The sequence below is a fragment of the Paramormyrops kingsleyae genome, chromosome 1, assembly GCF_048594095.1.
Source record: "Paramormyrops kingsleyae isolate MSU_618 chromosome 1, PKINGS_0.4, whole genome shotgun sequence".
NCBI classification, from domain to species: Eukaryota; Metazoa; Chordata; class Actinopteri; order Osteoglossiformes; family Mormyridae; genus Paramormyrops; species Paramormyrops kingsleyae.
In genome coordinates this window covers 69,979,062-69,998,167 of record NC_132797.1, presented here as the reverse complement: position 1 = coordinate 69,998,167, position 19,106 = coordinate 69,979,062, and the positions used below count along the sequence as shown (strand labels likewise).

The 19,106-nt window shown below is 39.3% G+C and overlaps 2 protein-coding genes across 2 annotated transcripts in view; one reads left to right on the top strand and one right to left on the bottom strand.

Moving 5' to 3' along the window:
- Positions 1–18,565, top strand: part of ubac2 (UBA domain containing 2) — a 30,683-nt gene extending 12,118 nt beyond the window's left edge. Inside the window, exons 5-9 of the mRNA XM_023832094.1 lie at positions 5,365–5,488; positions 6,791–6,838; positions 11,546–11,791; positions 13,925–14,065; positions 15,588–18,565. Coding sequence (XP_023687862.1) covers positions 5,365–5,488; positions 6,791–6,838; positions 11,546–11,791; positions 13,925–14,065; positions 15,588–15,695 — 667 coding nt within the window. The 3' untranslated portion in view covers positions 15,696–18,565. The remainder of the gene's footprint in view (positions 1–5,364; positions 5,489–6,790; positions 6,839–11,545; positions 11,792–13,924; positions 14,066–15,587) is intronic.
- Positions 812–4,698, bottom strand: gpr183a (G protein-coupled receptor 183a). The gene is made up of 2 exons (XM_023831966.2): positions 4,535–4,698; positions 812–2,600 (listed from the first exon to the last, which is right to left on the bottom strand). The coding sequence occupies exon 2, from the start codon at positions 2,589–2,591 to the stop codon at positions 1,518–1,520; it is 1,074 nt and encodes a 357-aa protein (XP_023687734.1). The 5' UTR covers positions 2,592–2,600; positions 4,535–4,698; the 3' UTR covers positions 812–1,517.
- Positions 18,566–19,106: the final 541 nt, after the last annotated feature.

Sequence of the window (19,106 nt, the reverse complement as noted above, 5' to 3'; positions counted from 1 at the left end):
TTTAATCAATTAACTGTGATACAGACATCAATATATTACAAAAATGGCAACTTTTTAATTCTCACTGATTGTTTGGGCTCTCTGTCTTGGGGAGGGGGGATAGGACGAGTTTTGTTTGTGCAAAATTTGGCTGCTCTACATTGTATTCTTGATCTTCAAACCACATTGTACAACCGTTAGGTCCAAGCAAGAAATCTGATTGGATAGGAGGTATTCTGCAAGTGATGTTATGAGTATTAATGCACTCAGAAATTTCGCATCAGATGTATCACTTCACTTTACAGGTGTGTCTAAAAGCCGTTACTTAAATTTAAATGATGCAAAGTAGTTGGAAGCGAGTGAGCTTGTGTTGCGTTGGATTGTTTCTGTTGCTTGGCAATAGTCAAGCAAAGTATTATCTTCAGCACTCAGCGTACACGTGCCTTCTTGGCTATGACCAAATCACTGTCGTGATGTATTGGAGTACAACCTCATTCCTTCTCGTATGTTATTGCTTGATTAAGCCTTTTTACGTAAGCCATATTGATTATTAAGGTGCATTTTCAGCTGTGTCCGGATTAGCTTGTGGTTCTGTCCGCATCCGCACCACTGGATTTTGAGAACCCCAGCAATGTACCCTTCTGGTTTATGTACATGCTCTACGTTCCTGCACTTTACTTATTCCTGCACTTTAATTATTACAGTACCTTCGGTAAATGATAATATTCTTGCATTTCTGGTCTGATTATAACTGCATTGCAACTGTACTGGTTGGCACTCTGCATGATGACAATAAAATTAATCGAATGTAATCTAATGAACTCTGCAAGAATTTATCATTATTAATTTTTTATTACTATACAGTGCAAAAAACCATTTATACATCCATTTACCTTCTTCACGGGAATACCAGCTTGTTTCCCAGAAATTGAGCTTTTAGGCCAGATAATTTACATGGTTGACTCAAAACAGAACTCAGAGTTAGCTCAGTAGTCATGTAAATAGTTAATTCAGACGGTTATTTAACTTGTTCAGCAGCATTATTTACACTGATCATTTTCGACAATTGAGATGCTTGAATCCTACCAATGATTTTACATCTGGAAAGTAAAACATTATTTTTTACAGTACAGAAATGGACAAGAAGTAGATTGTACCATCAAGTCCATTTCTGTACCTTAAAAGCTACAATTTCTTACAGCTAAAGGGAATAACAGGTAGACCTTTGAGGATACAGCCCCAGTGACATCAAAATTACACATTTTTACCCTTTTTTCTGAGAGTGTAGATACAAGGTGCTTTTTGACTCCTCAGTAAGTGTGTGGGCTTACACCGTATGCTTCTCAAATTATGCAATTTGTCTGTTTTTTTCTGGCAGGTAGCTTCTGTGCTTCATGGCAGTATTGTTTTGTACTGAATATGTTCTTCCAGAACTTTATTTGTTTTTGTTCGGTACTTGGTGGGATCTTCTGCTCAAGCTACAGATGTTGCCTGCTTAATGCAGTCCTCCTTCAGTTAGCATGGTGATTTGACTGTTCTCATATGTTGCTCTTGCTGTTTAACTGGATCTCTGTAGCATCGACCGCATCACGGGAGTAGACCTCCGGGGAAGTTCGGACCACGCTAGAGAAGGAAACGCTCACCTGTTTCTTTAGGATCTTCATGATTTTCCGTTTGTAGCCCTTGCAGGCAAAGAAATAAATGAACGGGTCAAGGCAGGTGTTGAAATTCATGAGGCAGACCGTGACATGCAGAGAGACTTGAAAGGTGAACAACTCTTGGCAGTCTGGGGTGTAGATGAGCTTTCGGATCATGTACTGCAAGATGTCAATGTGATAAGGGCTGTAGCACACAGTGAAAACCAGCATGACACAGCAGATGACGCCAATGGCTTTTTTGTTTCGGCCAGATTTTCCAGTCAGGTGATTACTCTTGGCTGCAATGTATAACTTCCGGGACAAGACAGAGTAACACACCAGTATGGTCATCACTGGGATGCCATAGCCCAAGAAGACTGCTCCAATCAACATATATGGCAGGTTTTCCATTTTCTCATAGTTAGGGTACTCCATGCAGGTCACATACTCATCCTTCTCCTTATTTGTCATTGGATTGAACAGCAGTGGCAGAGTTTGAGCCAAAACCAAAATCCAGACAGCGATGCAGATATACTTGACGTTTTGTACCTTCCGGAAGCGGCTGTAGCGCAGCGGCAACACTACAGCAATGAAGCGGTCTACACTCAGGCACGTCATGAAGTTGACCCCAGCATAGGTGTTGATGTAGAAGATGAGGCCAAACACCTTGCAGAGGGCGCCACCTAGGGGCCAGTGGAAGCCCATCCCGTAGTACATAATGCGCAGTGGCAAAGAAAGCGTGAAGAGGATGTCTGATATTGCCAAGTTAGTGGAGTAGAGTGTGGTGGAATTTATCTTCTTCAAGTTAGGCCAGATTACATGCAGGGCAAGCAGGTTCCCCAGTAATCCCACAATGAAAACGATGGAATAGTGGAGCGACATCAGGATTTTGGCGGTGTGCCGGTGGTCATACAGGTTTGTGCATTCTCCCTCAACTGAGGAGTTGGTGCTCATGTTCCCCCGCAGTACCTCCATGTCTAAGATCTGCAGGAAAAAAGAAGTGTCAGTTAGGGATGTAACGATATCAAAAACCCTCAGTGCGATAATATCACGATAAGTCCACAGTGTGATAATATCACGATAACAAGTCCACAGTGTGATATTTAGCTTCATATTAAAATATGAAGAAAAATGATCATTTGAAAAAATGTCCTTTATTAAATAATAAATCAGCATTTTTTTATTTGTACAAAATCTGTTTTTCCTTTTAACTTTAAATGCCTCTGTTTTCCTTCTTTAATAAAATTATTTGGATGAACACTAATGTCATAATTTTATCAACACACTTCAGGAAGTTTTGTTCTCAAGATGTTTTCATTTCTCGTCACGATGGCAGCAACATATAATGACGTCTTGGACCTTTGTAAGCTCAAATGTTCTTCTTGATTTGAGTGTGTTTGTATCTTGTTTTTATGGACATAAATGTTGCATGCTGCTTCTCCCATTCCTCCAAACATCCCTAACCTTTTCTCATGCATTGCCTCTTTGGCTTTGAATTAGTCTGTAATATAAAAGTAAAAACAGGAAAAAATATCGCTGATGAAATGCAGAACAGATGAACCCTAATTCTCTGTTATTGGATCTTCATCTGTTTTCCTCATGTGACTGATGCTGTCTGCCTGCACCCGTGAAACTTTTATGCTTTGAAGATGTTTGTCAGTTCACTTATTTCAGCAGTAGATATTTGCCGCCCAAACCAAGTGCAAACATAAATGCATCAAAGATCGAAAGTGTGTGATCATTTACACAATTAAAAAGTATATTCCTTCATGCACACTTTCAGTAGGACGTTTACAAGAACCTGAAGCATAATGCTAATTTAGCAGCAGTGGTATGTTCAGATCCTGAGATAAATTTTCTGTTGAAATCTGATAGCCAGGTGATTTCTAGTGTAGCATGAGACATACTGAGTAACTTCTTACTGGGGTGAATTTCCACACACACACAGAGACACACAAACAGAAGTAGGCAGGCACCCATATGAGCTCTGCACTGTTGTAGCTGCTGCTTAATACACACCCTTTGATGGGCAGAGTAAAGTTCTCTCCTAAGCAGAATAGAAGCAGAACATAGTTCTTTTTCCACGTGTGAATGAAAATGTAGATTTCTTACATGATTTTAATTTATGACATTGCAATATGTTATATACTAAATGCATTTTTACTTAAGCTTCTGTGATTTTCACCAAGAGCAGAAAAGAACTCAGTTAGGATCTTCGTTTTAGTTTTATTTTCCTCTTAACAGAAAGCATGTTGAGAAACTGGTGCGTCACTACAGTTTAACATTGTGGATGTCACCAGTTTGCAGTTGTGGTGTCTAGACTTGCTCCAGTAAACATTACAAGTAGCTTCAATTCTATTGCCACAGCACATTCTGTAAGTAGTGAACCTTTGCTTATTTGGCAGGTTAGAATACTCCAAAAATGAATAAAGGTAGATTTCCTGTGATGTATCTCTGACTCAAAACCATTGTTCTATATCTAGGTTTTACAGTAAATAGGTTAAAGCATCACTACTTGAACTGTTGAACTGTTGTTTGTGCAAAAACAATTACCTCCAAAATGAACTTATTAAGCTATTTTGTCCAGGGTTTTATTTCCTCACAATATAATGATTTGTTTATCAGTATCAGTTTTTTAATTTTATTGCAGACGTTACATTGTCAAAACTCAAATTTGAGTCAAGAAAATAAAAATGTTAACATCCTGTCCTTATATAATGAAGTATTGAAGTACAAAATGTTTTTTTCAATTAAGTACTATTTCTAAAAACATAATTTATTTTTTTTAATTTACGTGAAACATTTTTATAATTACATACAATTTTATTGTAGTAAAAGCAACAGAAGCAGTTTGCTTTCAAATTTGCTGAATACATTTTGGTTCAGTTCACTCGAGAAATTCGGAAAATTGTACTTACCAAATCAAAAAAAAAAAACAAAAACTTTTTTTTTTCTTTAATACCGTTGTGAAATACTGGTGTTGAGGAAAAAAATTAGCCTTCACATGGTCTAGAGAAGCTGTTCACTCTGCCCAAGTCAAACCACGTTATGTCTGCGCTGTCTGTCCACTATGAAATAGAGAAGTGTGATCCCTCTCTTTTGTGAGTAACTATGGTGACTGACGTCATTTCCTCCGTGGTTCACTTTTTCCTTGATTGTTAAAGCTTTCTTAGCTTTATAGGAAGTGAAATATTTTTAAAATATCTGTCTATTTAGTGCAGATTTACACCTATTTAAAAATTCCATAGTGTAGCATATATTCCATGTAATGGTATTGTTAATTTATTTCATTATTATTATTATTATTATTTATATTACTATTGATGAAAGCTCAGAAATTTTAACCACTGCAATGCAATGGGTCTGAAGACTGATGTTTACTGGCTTATCAGTTTTAGCACAAAATAGCAAAAGAAAAGATTTAAGTGATTTTTGACGTAGGTCTAGTGACCAGGTGCACCCATACGGATAATTCAGAAACCACAAGCGTATTTGGCACTTTCACATGTCGTGTCATAAGCTTATTTTAGAATAGTTCATTGCCTTAAGCCGATGACTGTTATATTGTCCCAAATTTCCCAAGAATTTTTTTAAGTAGGTAATGATGTCTATTTGTTGTGTGAATCAGACATGGTAGATTGAAGAATTTGGTGCTTGTGTGCATGCAGTGCTATCAGGAGCCAATGAACTCTATGAAATCCTGCAGCAGAATGGCTTTAATCGTGCTTTCTGTGCTCCCCCTATGCAGCCTGGGCCCAGTCTTTGCCCTCTTCGTGCCTTTCTACTGCTCTATTCCTCAAGTCCAAGTCACTCAGGTCTTCGGTCAGTTCTCAATCACAAACAAATCGCTGGTCTACATTGTAGGCCTACAGGTGAGTGCCAACATCTCTGTTCTATTTTAAGTCACAGTGTTTTGATTCTGCTTAACACAATTCTGTGCTGCAAACCAAGTTGAAAGCATGTGGTAATGAAAATCATATGTGAGCATGAAGAGAAACCCATTTGTGGTCTGAATTGGGATTGGGGTAGCTGAAATTTGAAGCGATTAAACTTATACCAATTCACTTTTACAGTGTCTCATAGAAGTATCACTGCACCCACTGGTTGGGTTATTTTGTTATATAATTTTGTTGTATATTTAAATGTTGTCACTATCATTACATTATTTTTATTCTGTTTTATCAATAACAAGCACAGAAAAGAATGAAGCAAATTCAACACATGAAGTATCGACAAAATATTTGTTGTTCTGTGAAATTTCGTTGAAAGTCATTTATTCTTTACCCCATTTCAACATGCTGCACCGTTTATCACTAGATCGTTCTTCCTGTTTTGCTAGTATAAGGCAAACCTGTCATGAAAATATGTTCCCACATGATCTGCCCATAAGTGTTACTCGTTATCTGTATCGATATGCAAAATGCTCTTACCACATAGTGTCTGACTTCATGAATCCCCCTCCCACTGTCTGTGCAGTGTTTCAGTATGAGACTAAATGAGGGAAAGTTTCTAGTAGACTGGGGTCTCAGGGTCTACTTCACCGTACATATTAAGCTTCCTGGTGAGTTCTAGAAACATAAGAATAGTCTATAAACATTCTGGGAGAATTGGTAGACTTGTGTGTAATAAATACAAAACATGCCGGCACATGGAAACAAGCTGTGTGTTCTATCCCTCCCTCTCAGTGCTCTCTCTGGGTCAGAGTGGAAGGAAGTGGTTCGTTTGTCACGCCACTCCCAGGTCCCGCTTTTGTTGTCCTTCCTTTTCGACTGTTTTTGTCTGTCATTAATACTGAAAGAAAAGGGTCCATGTTCCCGGAGCAAAACTGGGAGGCTGCTTTACTTAATGAGTTTTATAAATCATAAGTTTTCCTAACTTTAAATTCTGGGTTTTCACCTTCAAATGACTAATGTGGTGACAACATCATGATGGAAAATTACCCCTGAATGACAAATATCAATCATAATTTTTGCCTTTTCTCTTGGCACTAGACCGAAGGAAGGGAATACCCAAAATGGCACTTTACCAGCTCTGTGCTCCAAAATCCCTGCCTAAACTTTTTAGAAAACTAAGGTCCATCATTTTACACTGATGCATCACAGACCAGGTAGCCCTTTTTTATACAAATTAATGTTGCAGTGGTGATTGACTACATTCATTTTTCTTTTTCCAAGCTTTTAACGTCCAGTCCCTTCATGTGGATCATCTCTCTTAGCGGACTGGTAAGTAAGTTTGTCCTATTTGATTCCAGTTTTTTTTCTGTAGTTTTTAGTTATTTCTAATACTTTTTGTGCTTTGAATCATCAGTGATTCTCAACCTGGGCAAAAAAAAATAACTCACAAGCACCTGTTGGTAAATGTGCAGTGAATCGACTTACACAACAAAGCCTCACAATGAGTTAAATCTGCACTGCGATGTTACTCAGTGACACCTGTTTTTTTTGTCTTCCGGTGTACCTTTCCACCCACATGCCACATTTCTCACAAATTGTGCTTTGATTGGTTGCTAAGTTTAATTTGCTTGTAACGATTTAGACAGTTGTCCAGTTTATCTGTCCTTGAGATTACCACCTTTTGTCTAACAATTAGATGAGTTGTTCTGCAAAGGGATTGTCCTACCCTAGAAATTCCTCAGAACTGCCTGTCTTGTCTCTCTATGCTTCATCTTACCTTAACAGTATAGACCAGGGGTCACCAACCTTTTTGAAACTGAGAGCTACTTCACGGGTACCAAGCCATACGAAGGGCTACCAGTTCGAAACGCCCTCCTAAACTTATCTGAACTTCATGTATAATAAACATGTTTTAAATGCTTTTTTTAGATATTGGCATTTTCAAATCCATATAAATTCAAATGTGATGAAAGAAGAATAGCAACAGGATAAAATTAAATCTGAGATGCTGCTCACTGGTGAGTTGTGCTATTTTTAGAACAGGTCTGTGGGCGACTCATGTGGTCCTTGGGGGCGTCCTGGTGCCCACGGGCACCATGTTGGTGACCTCTGGTATAGATATTTGAGGCATTCATGATTGCTCTAAATCAGTATTTCTCAGTATCCTTAGGGATTCCCTGCAGAAGGTCCACTCACTTTTTTGCTTCCCCCCCCCCCCCAGCTCCTGGTAAAATGTGGACAGTTTGGGGGCCTCCGCGGACCGAGTTGACAAGTACTGATTTAAAGCATCTGTTTCACTATTTATTTATTTATTTTGAATTGATGAAGTGTTCTGAAAGTTATTCCACTATGGAACAACTGTAGGATGGCAACAGAAAGAAAAAAGAAACACATCAAACTCTCATCTCGCTTCTATAATTTTCATGTGAAAGCATACATTTCCGTTTTTTTAAAGACGTTTGGTTTTGAGATGCAGTTTACCAGCCGCTGAGGTTAGTATTCTGAAAGGTCAAGATTTTACAGGATGACGACGATTTTGCCATTTGACTTGCTCAGCTTCCAGATCCGACAGTCGATATTAAGCGCTGTTAAAGTCTAGCCGTACAACTGTATTGTGCAGTTAATGAAGGTTTATGATGCCAAGCAAATAGCAATGAATAAAAAAAGTCTTCAGTCTAGTTAGTTCATATTCCCCACGAATAAATCTGATGAGCTTGGTCCCCCACGATTAAATTTGGCATGAATTTGCTGGGGGGTTTGGGGGGGCGGGGTGTGTGTCGGATCTTGTGAGGGTGACACTGGTTCTAGTTAGAAGAATGACGTCATAACGTTTTTCAACTCTGTGGAAAACAAAAGATTGATCTGCCGGTCAGATTTATTGATGAATTAAAATGTCACAGGCCTCGTGGGCTGATACTGTGAGACCACTTCTAAGGAGAGTTGCCACCCATCGATTTCTTTCATATTTTCAAACCTGATGTTTGATACTCACAATCCCCCCCCCCCACCCCCCTTTCCCCACTTGGCAAATTTTATCATCAGCAATCTGGGGGTGGGGGGGGGTTTGGAGGCATCCCTTATTTATTGAGATTGGTGAATGAGCTGATGTAATTCAATAGAATATTCCCCGTTATTGGAGAAATTATTTCTTTAGCTCTAGTGCTGCTAACTTTTATCTTTTTGATATAAAGTTTAAATATCAGACATGCAATCAGCCGAGATTGACACATCAGACCAATACCAATACCTTGATTTTTACAAATATGTTAACTAATATATTGTGCATCTCTAAATGCAGTGTGTTAGCTACACACTATCTGGAGAGAAACCTGTTAGAAATAATATTTTGCTACTCTGTTTACAGCAATGGATTCTTATTCTGTGATTATGAAACTTTTTTGATTCTCTGACATTGGTTCCATCTGGACTTGTGTGGTAAAGCACCCTTCGGCAAACCTAGCAATTTTAGCAGTTAGGTTCAAATTTACTACATAATACAGTAATACACATGTAAATTGGGTAGGATAGTTTCCACCAAAGCCGAATTTGGTCATTCTCGAGAAATGGACTATCTACGGAATCTATTAATTTCTGAAGCCCGTGGTTAGTTTCCAGCGTTGGGTGAGTAACTCACAAAAGTAATCCATTAAAGACAAAAGGTGGAAAGTTGAGTATATAAAGAGTCACAGTCCTAGAGTACTCAACTGGTTGGTTGAAAAAAAGCCTTGGTCTGGATTTGAACTTTCTGGACCTGAAATCTCCACCTCTGTCTGTAATGGATTACTTTTGTGAGTAACTTACCCAACACTGTTAGTGTCATGACAGAGCTATAGCCAGACAACTGGTTGCAAATCATAAAAGACTGGATGCCTCTGAGTCCTTGTCACCTTCTTGCTGACTGTCAACCTGACAGTAAAATAAACTTGTTAGTCTTCACTACGACCTCAACTGAAAAACGGTCTTTACCACCTTTTCTACACAGGAAATGACATTGCATGAATTCTGCTATTGCCACAACATTTTAGAGTAGCACTACATTTTAAAGTAAAGTCATTCAAACATGCAACAAAAGGATGTATTTATCTGTATAGTAAACGTGATTATTTCAGGTTAAGCAATAACCTATTTTGCCTTAAATGTTCATTTGAGCAATTTTAGTGGATCGAGAAGTAGTTCTGAAGTAGCCTAGCGGTTTTCACACGTTTTTCAAATGCAAATTTCCTTTGTGCATGAGGAAACAACTACACTTTTGAAACCCATTTTATGAGCTATTTTTTTAGTGCCAATATGTTTTATAGACTCTGTAGTTATTTTTTTCTATTGTCTACTATATAATATTGTACGATAAATGTTTATAATACAGTAAAGGAATTCTGCATTTAACAATTTAGTAATTCAACGTCCTTAATGTGGGTTATGTAATGACAAAAGAACTTAAGCACCCAGAAGTAATGGTCCAGTTTGGATGTAATTTGGTACATGTACAGGCCAGCGATGGGCATGTAAATCGTTCGATTTGCAAAGAACTGGCACATCTAGTCACCAGACACAGAGGATGCCTCATAGATGCATTAGACAGCATTACCAGCACTTGACAGAGTTTGATAGGGGTCACATTGTGGGTTTGCATGAGGCTGGGTGGTCGTATCGTGCAATTGCCCGGCATGTGGGGCATGCAGATGTCAGTCGCCCAATGTTGGGAGCGGTGGGCACGAGAGGGCACAAGAGGGCACCCACACACGTCATGAAGGTTCCGGTTGCTCAAGACAGACCACACCAAGGGAGGATCGTCGTGTTGTGCGCCAAGCATTACAGAACCTCATGACATCCGCACCTGTCATCTGGACACAGGTTTATATAACACCCCGTGTCGTCCCACACAGTGTCTCGACAACTGACGTCAGCCGGACAGGTTCACCGTCCCATGTGTAGGCTGCCGTTCACACCAGCGACACCATGACGGGTGGCATCATACCATATTCAGCGATACATATTGGTTCTGCATTACCATAAATAACTGTCGTATGCGCGTATGGTGGTGCCGAGGGGAGAGGACCAAGCCCGCCGATGTTGTGGAGAGACAGACCGGCGTTACTCCTTGCCTCATGGTGTGGGGAGCCATAGGGTATGACTTCAGGTCATCTCTGATAGTGATTTGAGGGACCCAGACAGCACAGCGCCACGCCAGTGACGTCCTGTGTCCTCATGTCTTACCCCTCCTGAGACAGAACCCTGGTACAGTCTTTCAACAAGACAACAACCATCCACACACAGCACGTGTGTCTATGGACTGTCTGCGTCATGTTGAGGTCCTCTCGTGACCAGCCAGGTCCCCCAATCTTTCCCCAATTGAACAGGGGTGGGATCAACTCGGATGTCAATTCAGACTTGGTGCCAATCTGCAGAATCTTGAGGGCCAGTTCCAACAGCTGTGCACTGACTTGCCACAGGAGAGGATACAACAGCTGTATGATTCCCTTCCACGGGGGGGCATGGGCCCAGCAGTGTGCCCATATGTGTTGTCCATTTGATCTGATATTATAATCGTTGTGATACAGTCACATGACCATTCACCACATGCAGATTCATTTCATTTCGACCTCTCTGCCTGGGTGCTTAATTTTTGTCGCTGAGTATATATTGCATGTCCCCAAGATGTGATAAAAACCTGTTCATCTGACATTGTGGGGACCATTTTTTTTAATAATGATCTGTGATTGAAATCAGAAAACTAAAAACACCTTTTATTTTGTTTGGTTACTTATGGCTAAGTTTAGGGCTGAGTATGGGTTAAGCTAATAGAAATGAATGGACAGTCCCCACAAAGATATTAGTACAGGTCTGTGTAACTCCGTTAACAAAACATTAGTAGTCTAGTGGTGTGGCCTTTGTAGAAGTTGATCCAGTGCTCAAACGTTTGTACAGTTATCTCAGCTCAGAAGGATTTTTGAACTCTGGTAGTGGCGTAGAGTCATTTTTTAAACGTAATTGTTATATATTATTGTTTTTGTGTTTGTTCTCTGTGTTGGTGTCAAGGGGTCAGGTGTGCTTTACCACAGAAACACGCTGAAGTTACAGCACCTCCTCCTGGTGCCTGGCTGGATGGCACGCTGCTGTTCCTATGTGACGCGTCCTCTGCTCTCTGCGTCGGAGCGCCCCCTGGAGGCCGGCCTTGGCATGGGCGCAACGTTAGACATCCAGCGCCAGCAGCGGATGGACATGCTGGACCATCAGATCCTCCTCTCCCAGTTTGCCCAGATGAGGAGGCCTCAGCAGCAGCAGGTATAGGCGCAGTGGACGTTTGGCCATGGCTGTGTCGCAGTGGCTTGGCTGATTTCCATGCCCAAGATTGCGCATGAAAGACTGATGACAGTGATGTGTTCCGATTATTTTAAGGGGGGGGGGCAGTAAAATAAAGGGCTGTCGCAAACTTCTTTCTGCTAAGTTTCTTGAACTGCATTTATACCCAGAGGTGTAAGACCCAGGGAGACTGGGCGAATGCATACGTCCCGGTTTTTTCATTTGGCTTCATTCACCCCCCCACACCACTACGGATATATATGCATCCAGTTCTGGGAAATAGAAATAATAGTTGCGCCACATATGCACATGTGGGAAACTATGTTTTACAATCATTTGGGGGGGGGGGGGGAGTTATTGTTGTTATTAGTCTTCCTAATAATCTGGATTAGCTTCAGAATGTTGGGGAAAGAGGCCAGTAGAGAAACGACGGCTTCTTTTCAGTTCCAGTTCTGAGATAGATAACAATCTGTGTGCATTCTGTAGCTTTTTGTCTGTGCTGGGTTGCATTTGACAGGAAAAGAGGAACTTATTCTCCGGTGCATACTCATGGTGCTCTGCTGTCTCTCCCAGACTGGGTTGTTTTTCTCATAACTGGACCCTTTGTGCGATTCTTTGTCTTCCACCTGGATGTTGTGACCTTCCTTTTCTGCTGAGCCCATCTGCGCTCAGATATGCCATTGTTATTATATATAACTGCATACACACACACACACATACACACACACATAAGGGTGTCACTAGGGCTGTTTTAGGGTGTATGTGGTCATGTTTGTCTGTGTGAGTGTCTGTCTGTCTGTCTTTCTGTCTGTCTTGGGAAGGATATAATACATGAGTGTGCAGATATAGGAGATTTTGGATCTTGTATCTCGATCTTGTCTTCTGGAGGGATGTGTTTTCAGCAGTAAAACCACAAATAAGTGAAGGGAAGCTGCACATTTCCTGCAGCGCTGGTCTGATGCTTCTGACTCACACTCGGCCTCAGTGATGATTAGCCTGTTATATTAGCCTGTGTGGCCCCCACATGCAGGAAGTAGCACTATGTGGCTCAATTCATTGAAAGTATGTAGCAATGATTTAGCCCAGCAAGTAGTGAATGTTTGCTTATTCTTTTCAGTTCGTTCCCTAATTACAGACACCAAGTGCTTGTAAGTTACTGTAAGTGATGTTTAAGACATCTGATTATGTCGCATTGCCGAAAAACCAGCTGTATAATCATGTGAGATGCAGGAGTGTACTTTTTAAGGTCTTTTAAAAGACTTTTTCTGCATCTTAAGTGAAATCACATTCAAAATGAATTGTAACAAAGTTTAAAATATATTGTAGCTAAGACCATTTACAACAGTCTGACAAATTTTTATGAAAGTTTTATTTATCTCTATGCCGTCAAAAAGGATATTTTAATCACCACAGTCTTCAGTCTTTAAAAAACAATAGGAAAAATCCATCCTCGTTCATTGTATAATGTAGCGAAGGACACATTTGGTGAAAGCTGATTTTTTTTTTGGTACAGGAACAGGATGCTGAACAGTCTGTTATTTAGAGTGAAGAATCATATTAAACTCCCTTTCAGCCACAAGGTTGCCAGGTGCACAAGCAAATGAGCTCACATTTCTCACTAGTCGTTTTTGCTTATTTCAGAGTGTGTGGCGCTTGCCCTCAACTTCCTAGCAAATGAACTCACTTTAAAATGTGTTGTGGATTATGCATTTTGCAGATAGGAAATTATGAAAGATAGTTCTCTGCATGGATATCCTTCTCTGACAGACTGTTTTGAAACTAAAATTCTGCATATCGCTTTCTTACGAAATGTTAGTGCTTAAATGTTTGTTCCAGATAGGTATATGGTAGAAATCTGTCTCTGCAAATAGAATGATTAAGTATTTGCACTGGATCTGAACACAAGTGACTTGTATTGTAATATTACTTTTGTTTTTGCTGTTTCTGTCTTTACTTGGTTTCTTAGTTGCTCTAGTTTTTTTGCCCTAACCCTGCAGCATTTTACAAGTCAAGATCATTTACACCGTTACATTGTCACAATGTGCATCAGCATTTGCATCCATGTTGGATTCTGCTGGTGTCTGGTGGTTAACATATGGAATGTTTTCCATTTAGGCTCACTTGATCAACTGGAGCCGGTTCTTCCCATCTCTTCGTCACAGAGGCCAGAACCAGAACTATGCACAGCCCCAGCAACCTGTGCAGGCATCACCGCCCAACCACGTTGACGTTGGCATGCCTGTGTCTGAGGAGCAGGTGAGCTAGGAAACAAGAAAATGATGTAATGTCATTGTAGCGTGATTTCACTAGCTTAGCATGCCATGCTAATCTTCTCATGTTCAGTTTTAGATTTACTAGCTCACTGCCAGGGTTTCGTTAACATGAGGAGCTATAAGTAGCTGCAGGATTCATTGCAACTAAGACACCAGAAAGGTTGGCGCCAAAAGCTGACAGCAATGAAAGGAAGTCACCAACTAGTCAGCTAAATTGAACAGGGCTCAACCACAGGAAAAGCCTAGCTGGTCATTGGTTATATATCCACACGCTATAATTTTGTGGTGTGACACGGATTTCTTGTATAAAGATCTTTCACACTTAGGTATTTCTGGGGATGCATAATTCATTGTATTTTCCGCATTTTATTTTTTCATCTCTCACATTCTCCCATAGCATTTTATATCTAAAACCACAGAGATGCTCTTGTCTAACAAGTAGGTCTGTAGTTGGACAGAAGTTTTCTTTGCTTTGATTCCAAGGTCTTGCCTTGGAACTGTGTGAAATCACACATCTGAACAGCCTTCCGCAATCTACATGCTACTAATCAGGAAATGCATGAAATATGTAGTTATTAATTGGTTTGAATTTCAGCCCCAGTAATATGACATGTAATATGTTTATTCAGCAGGTGCTTTTATCCAAAGGGACATATTTTTTTGTGAAAGGTGGGGTCATAGTCTTTTTGGGGAGGGGGGGTGGGGGGGGAGTTAAGAGCCTTGCCCAAGGGCCCAACAGTGAATCTGCTCTGTTGACCCTGAGAGTTGAACTGGCGACCTTTCGTTTGAACCCCAGAGTCAGCAGAATGATTTCATCATAGGATGCGTGAGTAAGGCACTTAATCCTTTGCTTCTCCAAGGGTGATCTGACCCATTAATTTTGGTGAGACTGCCTTTTAGTGTAAATACTTTGTTAGGTTCTTAAGTTTTTAGTTTTTAGACTCTGAAACTTTGGTATGACCAGAAAGAAAATTAATTTCAGGAAAAATGAAATTGGCTGTTTGGAACATGGGAAGAATTATGCATTAGAATCACAGTACTACAGGGTTTTAGCAAGTACATAAAAATTTAGAAGTAAAATGTCCTCCATATAGTAAAATTTAATAGTCAAATGTCATTTGAAATTTTCTCTTCCAAATACCAGGTCCCAACAACACAGTGCTGAGCAATGCCCTTATTGGTGTGTTGCCTATATTTTCTCGATACTGGATATTGGGATACACGTTTTAGGCAATGCATAAAACGTCATTACGATGTCTAATACGAACACTTTGACTGTTTTTCAAGATTTAGTTGAGCAAAAGAATTGGGGGGCAATTCTGCCACCTACTGGTAAAATAAAATACTGACTGTTTTCTGCCTTGCTGGAAGTCAGGGCTGAGAAAAAGCACTACATTGTGATGTTGATGCTTGTAGGATTTTTTTCATGTTTTGTCCTTTTGGGTATATGTTACCAAAGTCTGTCAGATGCATAATGAGTTTGTCTTATCTCTGTGGCCCTTTAGGTAGCAAGACTTGTGGAGATGGGATTTTCTAGATTGGATGCTTTGGAAGCCCTAAGAGCATCTAACAATGACATCAACATGGCCACTAACTTCCTGCTTCAGCATTGAAGTAGGGGAACAGCACCATCCCTAGCACTGGACAACTGCAATTATACTGGACATCCTTGGACAACATGTAACATGTAACAGATGCCCTCAGCTGTCCTGAGAGTGAGAGTGACTTTTATTCTGGAACTGATCTTGCTTCCCAATTCAGAATTGGTTTAGGGGGCGAGCTGAAGAGCATTTCCTCCTTAAGAACTCAGGAGTTTAGAAAGCTACATCCTTCAGGTTGAAGTCTTTAGGATTTAAATTTTTTTTTTCTTTCTCAAATGAACATCAACTATAACATGTAACTTTTTTTTTTATCGTAACTGGTCTACACAGTTGGCACGTATTAAATCCTAATGGTTTGAAATATTGAATGTGAAAAAAAAAGTCTGACTATAGCATTCTCAGCTTTTATGCTGTTTTGGCTGCAATAAAAACTTTTCTGCAAATCTTCAGATCATTCAGCTATTTCTGATTTTCCTTAAGTTATACATGGTACATGTGTGTTGTTTTTAATTTTTGTTACGCTTTATAATACTAAGTGGACTGAATGTATGGGGCTGGTTAGGAAGGTACTGTTATCAGTGCAAATTTTAATAATTTTTATTTAATCCAAAAATAAATGTAAAAATGACCAGCTTTGTAATTTTGACAGGGATTCGTGTACTTTTTTCTTAGTCTTTAGTTACAGGTTATAGAGATCAGGCAAAAGAGAACCTGCAAGATTTTTTGATTCCGTCTGAAAAATGCCCAAATGTTCCTTAAAAATTTCGGTAGTCATCATCTGTCTTCTGAATAACACTTTTATTTATACATGTCCTGAATGATGAATGAATGAACAATGAATGTCATCCTATCAGAGCAGAGTCTGTTCTTTTTTTATTACCTATTAAAAATTAAGCTTTTATGATAAGCCTATACTTTTGCCATTTTAGCTACTGAAATGGGAGTTACCTATATGGAACATTTTACAGTGTGTACATGCTTTTTTTGTCTGTAACAAAGCCTTTTGCAGTGACACGGCAGCTCAGTGGGTAGCAGTATTGCCTCATACTTCTTGTGGTGGAAATTTGAATCCCACCTTTTTTGGGGAGATCTGCTACTTCTCACTGAACTGCATGGGATTCCTCCTGAGACCACAGACATGCAGTTATTGCCAGTGCTGTATGATACAGTAGCTGGTGTGTGTCCGGGGTGTACACTCCGCTGTCTCTGACCAATGTGGGTGGTTGGCAGGTGGATGAGTTTCATCGTTTTTCATTCATAGTGATATAAAAATGCTCCAAAAATAATATATTGCATTTTAATATTTTAGTTCTCATTGTGACATGGTATCTTCTCTTGAGTCTGTCTGGTCCCAGAGAATAAGCACAGCTACCCTTATGATTATGTTTCGTTTTCTCTACATTTTTGGAAGAACCATCCTTCTGAATTTCCTAGGGTTTGTCATATACTTTAAAATGTGTTTTTTTGTCTTAATATTTTAATTTGCTGAGTGACTTCATCTATAACTTTCTGAAACCATAAGCGCGTTGCTTTTTTTCCAGCCTAACATGCAAGCAGTCGAGTTTCCTTCAAATTTCACTACAGCTTTCCTCACCTTTTATCCTCAGTCACAAATGAGCTTGTGAAATGCAATGCAATTTAATGTTTTTGTATTTTTCATCTTTATTTTATTTGCAGCATTGAAATATGGAATTACCTGAAGCTGTAGATCATATGTTGCGTTCATATGGTACTGTGGGGTAAATTCATCAGTTAATATGTTTGTTTTAATAAAATCAATTTCTCATTTAGAGCTTCTACTGAATATGCTCACAGCAGAGGTAAACAAAGTCACTTTTTGTATGAAAGTGGCCCATTCCTGTGAATAGCTGGAACATAAATGAGACAAAATAATTGTCCCAATACAGCAAAACGGTTCCCTTTACCTTTCATTGGACAAAATGTACCATCAAACATTCGTGTGAAACTTAAACGAAGCAAACAGCTGTTCAAAATGTTAGGAACACCAGTTATTCCAAATTCCTAATTTGCAATATTCATCCTTGGGTCACTAATCACTTTTGGTATCATGAAGTACTGTTCTCACGACTGCTTAGATAGCTGAATGGGGAAAAAGACAGAATGATGGAAAAGATTATCTCTCATGATAATCTAGTAAGTTTTGTTCTTGCAGACTTTCCATGGATGGAACCACATTCTCATCCTGCCAGCTTAGACAAAACATAAAAGCATATTTGCTTTTATTAAAAGAGTAAGAATAGAGCAGTGAATATTATATTGTTGAATATTATCTCAGACACTTTATAGTACCCAAATAATGTTTGTAGACCTATGGGTCTCTTTTAAGGTGTGAAAACATGTAAGATAATGTCTTGAAATTTAATGAAAATTAAGCATCAGTCTTGATGTGTAATAGTGGGTTTTCACTGACATATGATGTCTTCGAGGAACCATTATCCTCTTTTAATCTTAAAGCTAAGCAGTTGAATCATGTGGGCTGATCTTGGACTTTACTAAAGCAGTGACTAAAGTTCGTGTTATGTGGAATGTCCAGTGACTAGCTCAATGTTGACACCTATTAAACCTACAGTCTTATTAAAAGGGTAATTTCTTGGAAATATATTTTTACTGTTCTTGTCTGTGTTGACTTGATGCTTGCATTTTCTTTGTATTTTGGCTCTTGTGGACCTTTTGTAAATTGCACAGAAAAACTCACCCAGATTTAAAAGTTGACATGGATTTTATTTTGAACAGCAAAGTGGTGATTTATTTAATGTCACTGAAAAATATTTGAGTTGTTAAAGATATAAGAGTGTATCAATGTGTTTATATAAGTGTATCAGATGAACTTAAAAATAAATCATGAGTGATTGAAGGATAAATCTTGACTTGTCTGTAATTCATGGCGTTTTCCAAAATATGCACTTTATGTTCTTTTGCAGTTCAGGTAGTTGCAAGTAGTACATGCTGGAATGTTTTTTTTTATTTATTTTTTTTTTAAATCTAAGTTTTGCAATTGCAAGCAGTCTGCTGCATAGATTTTATCTTTCTAGCATTTAAAAGGATGAGACATAGGTGCTCACAGAAGTACAATCACAGCATAAACTACATCGAAATGTTGCTCAACATTCAGTTCTGTTGCAAAGAGAAGCACAGAAATATATGTTCAAAAATTCTAAGTGAATTGGAAAAACAAGGTGCAGTAAACAGATAAATCAATTTCAGAAGAGGTCGATTCTCCACATTTCTGTCCTGCTGGAGCTGCCCATGTCACAGTGGAGTGACTGTGAAGCGGAAACATCTGAGAGGACCAATGAAGAGAAGATCACCCTGCATTGTAACCCTAGACAGTTCTCTGCTTCCATTAAGTTACTGTAGTCTGACAACCTATGGGCCCCCGACTCCATACACTAACCACAAGGC

Bases quoted from the DNA above. Each gene is read 5' to 3' on its own strand.
- gpr183a (XM_023831966.2), bottom strand. From the start codon at position 2,591: ATGGAGGTACTGCGGGGGAACATGAGCACCAACTCCTCAGTTGAGGGA.